We start from the raw sequence: 7,500 nt of genomic DNA on the forward strand, positions 1-7,500 counted from the left end.
TGTGGTCCTCAGCGCTCAGTGCCATAGGGTGCCAGATGAATGACCTCCAAGTGTATATACCGTCACCCAGCCTCCAGCACAAGTGGCACTATTCTCAGTCCGCGTTCACTGGTACATGCGATGCCGCGCGGAAAACTTCTTTTATGTCGTTCTTTTAGATTAATTTAGAAATGAAAAGACAAAATTTTCTTTTGTGGGTTTACAAAGGTAAAGAATCTTCCCTTTCATTGATACAATCATGTATTTATTGTGCTGTGTATATAAGTTTGCACATGTACATCTAGAGAATGATTTAAAAAATATGCATGTACGCATTTATGTCAGGAAAAATAGGATGTCACATATTTTCAAAGAGTCTCATACCATATTCATTGCCTAATTATGGCTGATCGAAATACCTACCACTCCTAATACAAGGGGTTTCCTGTTTGACGCTGCTCTCTCATGAACGCAGCTTTGGCTCTCTGCATACTTCAGTGCATTTATAGGACTGTTTCGACGTAGGATGGGGAGTGTTACTGAACATTCTTGAAATATGCAGCGTAAAAACCCCGAAAACTTTCTGTTTTCTGTGTAATACCAAGTGGGTTACCATGCACTTTTACGAATAGAGGATGACACACCTGAAAAAGTTGGCAGACATAGACATAGGAACTCATCTCCTCCACTCATTTCAAGTCACAGCAAGCATTAATAAAGTCTCTCTCTCTCTCTCTCTCTCTCTCTCTCTTCCCGTAGAGGGGCAGTGCCGTCGGTGCACCTCATGCGGTGCACTGTAGGCAATACTTAATGGTTCTTTGCAGCGTCCTTTCGGCCCCTAGCTGCAACCGCTCGCATTCCGTTTGCTGTACCTCCATTCATATTTCTCTTTCTTCCAGGTTACTTTCCATCCGCTCCTCGTAGCGCACCTGCGAAGTTTTCCTCCTGTTACACCTTTTAAACCTTTTTGCTGTCAGTTTCAGATTCAGCGCTGAGTGACCCCATAGGTCCCAGCGCTTGGCTTTGGCCAAAATATATTCTTTTTCTCTCTCTCTCTCTCTCTCTCTCTCTCTCTCTCTCTCTCTCTCTCTCTCCTGTTATGCGCTGTTAGCTGACAGGAATTTGCCATCATTTCATCGTGTCAAATGGAGGGATAAAATGAACTGTCATCTCTCAGCGTTACGACATTTACAACTAATGAAAAGAATTCGGGGGTCCAACTCGTACACGAATATATTTCAGATATGCAATGAGGAACCTACAAACAGACATATTCATTAGTTCATGGAATTCATTCACGAATCTTACAAGTTGCTGTCATGAGAAAGCTGTCATCAAAGCCTCATTGGATGTAAAGATTAAATAAGAGGACTGTCGCGCCGTAAATTTTGATAGTAATTAATGTCATTGCCTTCGAAGCGATTGCATTCGAAATTGCGACTGTTGGTGAAAGGTTGCAAGGGTTGCTTGATTGATTTGGTTACGTCAAAAGGCATCTCAGAAACCTTGATCATCGACCGCGGGAAAGGTTACATTAGCTGCTTTAACAGTTCTTTGTATTGGAGAGAGGAAAAACAAGTAAAATATTCGCTGAGGTTTCTTCAGCGCAATCGAGTTTCCTGTACAGTGTATAATCAAGGCAACCGAAAATAGATTTATCTTTCGGTGGTCTCGGTAAAATGCTGTATGACCCGCGGCCCATGAAACTAACCACGGCCCGGTGGTGGTCTGTCCTACATCGTTGCCAGAAGCACGATTATGGCTAAATTTAACCTTAAATAAAATAAAAACTACTGAGGCTAGAGGGCTGCAGTTTGCTATGTTTGATGCTTGGAGGGTGGATGATCAACATCCAACTTGCAGCCCTATAGCCTCAGTAGGTTTTAAGATCTGAGGGCGGACGGAACAAAGCCGGCATAATAGTTTTCTTTTACAGAAAACTAAAAATTGGACAGCGTTTTTCTTTACAGCAGCATTCTTAGGTTCTACGTTTATATATGATTACTCAATAACTTGATTCATTTTTTAATAGAATGGAACAGCCGATGATCGAAGGATACTCAATAACTTGATTAATTTTTTAATAGAATGGAACATGTAGCCGATGATCGAAGGATACCTATAGCCCAGTTTTTTCAAGACTGCTGGAAATTCCCTTTATTTTTTGTTATACCTCAGGGTTATTGTCATAACTGCTTGTTAGTTACTTAGACCTTTACGCATAATTTTCTTAATACCTTCTGTAAATACCTAACCTTTTCGAGATCACCCTATTCCGCATCTTCCCTAAGCGAATAGTGAATTTTTGTGACCAGATATGATACAACGTATTCTGATATTTTGTATGCAGGTTATGTTTTTAATTATCATGAATTTTCCATGTCTTATTTCTTATCGGTTCACGGCTTGATGTGTCATTTTCTTTTAGTTTGCAGTATGCAGTCATGCAATGCCAAGCGCTAATTTTATGAAACAGGATATTGTGTTGTCTCGTTGTTTCTGAAAAAATATTTTTTATTCTGTTCAATTGAGTTGCATCGTGCAAAGTTCGAAACTTAAAAATTATTTAAGCATATTTTCTAAGCACTGCTAAAGCTTCAGAAGCTTGTTTCATTCTAATTTGTTGTCCTTTTAATGTTTTGCCATCTCGGCACTGTACGCACTTCCTGCGAGATCTCAATTAAGACACGCCCCTAGTTGTCGTATCATATGTTTTTTTAATGTCGACAGATTTGTTTCTATCTAATTACTAAAATCTTTTTCTTTGTCTCCCACAGCCATGGCGAATAGCGATAAACATGAATACGAAGCCACGATCTCTGCCACAGTCTCGGACAACGAAACCCCTACGACGATGACTACCCTCCCTAACGCGTCCGACGATGGTGCGCAGCGTCGTGCATCTGGAGAGACGATGACTACGACGATGAAGGCACAGAGGATGGAGGTGGAGGACGAAGGAAAACAGAGCAACAAGGAAAAGCGATGTAGCGATCCGGTACAAAAGGACAGTCCGGAAATATCCGACAAAGAGTCGAAAGGGCCGCCGCTGCCATTCCTCCGATTGCGCAGTTTTAGGCGCGAAGATTCTTCTAGCAGCGACGGCGGCGGCGAACCCAAAACGCCGGACAGCGCAGCAGAAGACAAGGAGCCTAAAATCAGACCCTTATCTTTCATGAAAGTTCCCAAGCTGAAACGCGAAAAATCCAGCTCTGAAATTTTGGAAAGGAAGAAGAAGCGCGTTAAGTTTTCCCCCAACGACAATGACGGTGACGTGTTGGTCGACACACGCGTGTTCGAACCACAGTTCGTCGGTCGTAGGGCCGGAGAAGACGACGCCGACAGCGATGTGTCCTGCAAGATCAAGAAGCTCCTCAGAAGGAGGTCTAGAAGGAAGCAGTCTACTATAGAGACACAGACCGAAGATGAGAAGAAGAAGGAAATAGAAGACAATGAGAAGAGACAGTCAAGAGATGATGCGTTTGTCACGAATAAACCTCCATCCTCTGCTGAACAAGACAGAGTTGCTGATATAGTGATACATGATAAAGATGGTGATGTATGTTTTCACGACATCAGCTCTCCAGAAAAAGATGCTCTTAACATCCAAGCTAGTGCCTCAGACAGTCTCCAAGTTTTGAACGAGCAGCCTTCCTCAGGTACAGCACTTGATGGTGCTAATATAGTCGTCCAAGAAGCAGAAGTGCCATATTCATTAGACCAAAGAGAGAGCTTACTCAGCACATCTCACAGTGCTGCTGCCTCTCCTGAAAAAGCTCCATTACAAGAGGAGCAAGAACTTGAAATAAGTGGCATTAAAGATGCACAAGTAAATGTCCAGGTTCCTAGTGACAGTAACCTGTCTACTTCCTTTGAGGATGACTTAACCTCCTCTACCTCCCAGGGGTCTGTCAAGAGGGAAGGAACTTTTACCCTTGATGGTCCTCCTCCAGCCAAAATCACGAGGTCATCCTGTGACGTTGCAGAAGACACTGCCGTGCCACTTGGTAACACTCCTCCTAGAGAGTCTATTATGGAACCCCTTCACTTTTATGTAGATCTGAGTGAAAGTGAAGGAAAACTAGATCCTGACAACAAAAGCAAGGAAGTAAAAAGTAAAACGCCCAAGAATGCCCAATCAGCTAAATCTGTTAGAATTGTAGAGCCGGCACCCAAAAAGCAAGAAGAATCTAGTTTGACAGTAAAGGCTCTGAAGAACACTGCAAAGAAAACTTTTGCTTGTGCCTGGAGAACAGCACTAAAGTCACCTGATTCACCTGAACAGACACCAAAAGCTGCATCAAAGTCAGCAGCAGCCAGGCCAAGAACTCCATCAAGATCAGAGTCAACAACACCAAGGTCCTCTCCAACAAAGTCAGACACTCTTCACAGATCATCTCCAACAAAACAGGAATCTGTAAGCAGGTCATCACCAACAAAGGATAAACCAAGCAAATTAAGTCTCCAACGTAAATTAAGTGATTCCAAACTAAAGAGTGTCACACTGGAGAAGATACCAGAGCCTAAAAGTCCTAAAGAATCCCTAAGATTAAGCCGCCCCTTAAAAAGGACACCCCATCAGCATCCAGACTCCCCCAGGACCCCACCAGAAAGAACTTCCGTGTGGGCTGGGGTGTCACTTCCGTCCTTCAAAAGAGAGGGGACATTTACCAAAAAGTATGACTCTGAAAGGGATAGGTTGCAGGCTGAGTGTAATAGGCTAAACGTCGAGAAGGAGAGGTAAGTTAGTAAAGTATTAAATATACATTACTTTCTAGTTGTTGAGCAAACTAATTGTTAGTTGAAGGAGATTCAAGACAAAAATGTGTAATATTTTTGTTCCTTGTATCATTAACAGCATATGCCTTAGCAAGGGGAGAACCCAGACCATGGTTGGGGTTGTTAGAAATGGTTTTAGCTACACCGACTTCAGTGCATTTTAGTGTTTTATGTGATTTCCTGAAAAGAATAAAGGATTATTACCACCATTCAATTTCATCTCATAGGGTTTTATTCTGTCGTTATTTTCAGTATTTGCAGATTATTGCATGTATGAAGATTTCTGGGGTTTTTATTGGAATACAAACTTGCATGCAAATTTTCAGTTAATTTGAACTAGAACTTTCGTCTTTGAGTGACAAATGGGAAAACAGTATATTTATAAGTAGCTTTTATTTAATGCGCTGTGAGATAAGATTACAAAGTTACAAACTTATTTTCTCCCTGTTGTACAATATCACATACTTGATTAACTAGAAGCGACAGAGAATGCAAACCCCAGCCAATGGAATTATCATGGTCACAGAAATACTTTGCATCATTTACTTTTTCGTCCACAAACAGCAGGAAGCTACTGTTCCCTTGAAATACACGCCAGTGAAGATAAATAGCAAAGAAAGATGTAGAAGTTCAGGTCCAAACTCGATCCACTGTAAAATTTATGCATGTATTCCCTCATATATGATGAAATTTAAAAAAAAATCCTTTGATTAGTTTTCAAGTAATTCTGAAAATAGACTGGATATGGAGAGACTAACGGAAACAAGAACATAACCTCCTTGGCTGCTATCATAGCAATATATATTCGTTTTAGTAGTATTAATCATTGACAAAAGCAGCATGTTTGAATTATCGCTATGTAACAGAAGTTTGTATACTTATATTAATGGATTACTTTACACTTGGTTACGTAAATTTGTCAGAATTATCGACTATTAAACAAATTCGTTTTAAATGAACTTATTTGAACATGTTTGTCCCCCAAATTTTTTAATGTTAAAATTTCTTCTAGTTTCAGTTGCTAGAGTACACTTCTCATAGACGTATTTTTTACATGGATTATATATCAGTAAATTTACTGCACTGCTCAAATATAAATAAATAAGATGATGAGTAGGGTGATAGAGAAAGATATCTTTTTTATCCTTACAACACTTTACTGGCCATCTTCGTAAATTGGTTTACTGCATTAGACTGATGGAAAACAGAAGAAGGTATAGACTGCCCCTTCGTTTGGGTAGAATGTTGGAAAAGTCATGTTTTCTAAAAGAAGGGAGTTTATAGTAGTTGGGGAAACTAGAGTCTTGGAGAGAAGTTCAGGGCCTGCCAGTAGAGGGGGTCAAAAGTATCAGCTGCTGCTAAGTAAGATTGACGCCACATCTAATTCCACTGCTACTACTATTACGACTACTTTTACTATTACCAATAATAATAACATTAGTAATAATAGTATTTGCAGACATCAGAGCGAATTGACGTCACAATACCTGATTCCACCACTACTACTGCTCCTCCTACTACTATTACTAATAATAATGATAATAGTAGTAATAATATTTGTAGACTTCAGAGCGAATTGACGCCACAGCATCTACTAATTCCACCAGTACTACTACTAGTACTACTACTTCTACTACTACTAATAATAATAATCTTTGCAGACTTCAGAGCGAATTGACTCCACAGCATCTACCACCAACGCCAATACTACTATTATTATTACTGCTACTACTGCTGTTACTACTACTACTACTACTATCACAGTTACTGATATTAGTGACGATAATAATAATCTTTACAGACTTCAGAGCGAATTGACGCCACAGTACATACTACTACTACTACTACTACTATAACTAATATTAATGATATTACTAATAATAGAAATAATCCCCGCAGACTTCAGAGCGAACTGAACGAGGCACGCGAAAGGCTGGACGAAGAGGTAGCGGCGCGGAAAGCTCTCAAGCGCAACAACGAAATGAGCCTCAGGCAACTCAGAGAGGACGAGATCAAGAGGAGTGAGCTCCTCATCGCCGATTTGAGGAACAGGTAAGAGAGTAGTGATGATGATGATGATGATGAGAAGGCAGAAGGGGGTGGGGGTGGTGTTGGGGTGGCAAGACAAGGCTTACCTGAGGAGGAGGGAAGGGGAACTGCAGAATACTGAGAGTAGTAATGAGAGAAAGCAGATTTGGGGGTGTTGGGGGCAAGACAAGGCTTACCTGAGAAGGAGGAAGGGGGAACTGTAGAATACCGTAGAATGCTTGGGGGAGGGGGAATACCGGATAGTAGAGTTGTAGAATGCTGGAGGAAAGGAAAGTAGAATACTTTAGAAAATAGAAAGTGCAGAGTACTTGAGAATAGTAATGGGAAGGCAGATGAGGGGGGGAAGGGTTGGGGAAGACGAGGCATACCCGGGGGATGGGGTGAACATTAGAATACTGTAGAATACACGCGAGAATGCCGGATTGTCGAATCGGGAAGAATAATACTTTAGAAAATAAGTGCAGAGTACTGATTAGGAGGGTGCCGAACGAAAGAAAAAAAGAAAATTGTTAGAAAATGCAGAGTGCCCGAGACAGTCATAGAATAGTTGGGAGAATACCGGGTAGTCGAGTTATAGAATACTGAAGAAAAGGAAAGAATACTTCAGAAAATGGAAAGTGCAGAGTACTTGAGACAGTCACGGACTGGTTGGGAGAGTACCGGATAATCGAGTTGTAGAATACTAAAGGAATG

The 7,500-nt window shown here is 41.0% G+C and overlaps 1 protein-coding gene across 1 annotated transcript in view; it reads left to right on the forward strand.

The window, feature by feature from the left end:
• The window catches only part of LOC136835542 (flagellar attachment zone protein 1-like), a 406,052-nt gene that overhangs the window by 39,076 nt on the left and 359,476 nt on the right, over nt 1-7,500 (forward strand). Inside the window, exons 2-3 of the mRNA XM_067099190.1 lie at nt 2,757-4,719; nt 6,658-6,810. Coding sequence (XP_066955291.1) covers nt 2,759-4,719; nt 6,658-6,810 — 2,114 coding nt within the window. The 5' untranslated portion in view covers nt 2,757-2,758. The remainder of the gene's footprint in view (nt 1-2,756; nt 4,720-6,657; nt 6,811-7,500) is intronic.

This window comes from Macrobrachium rosenbergii, chromosome 55, assembly GCF_040412425.1.
Source record: "Macrobrachium rosenbergii isolate ZJJX-2024 chromosome 55, ASM4041242v1, whole genome shotgun sequence".
NCBI lineage: Eukaryota > Metazoa > Arthropoda > Malacostraca > Decapoda > Palaemonidae > Macrobrachium > Macrobrachium rosenbergii.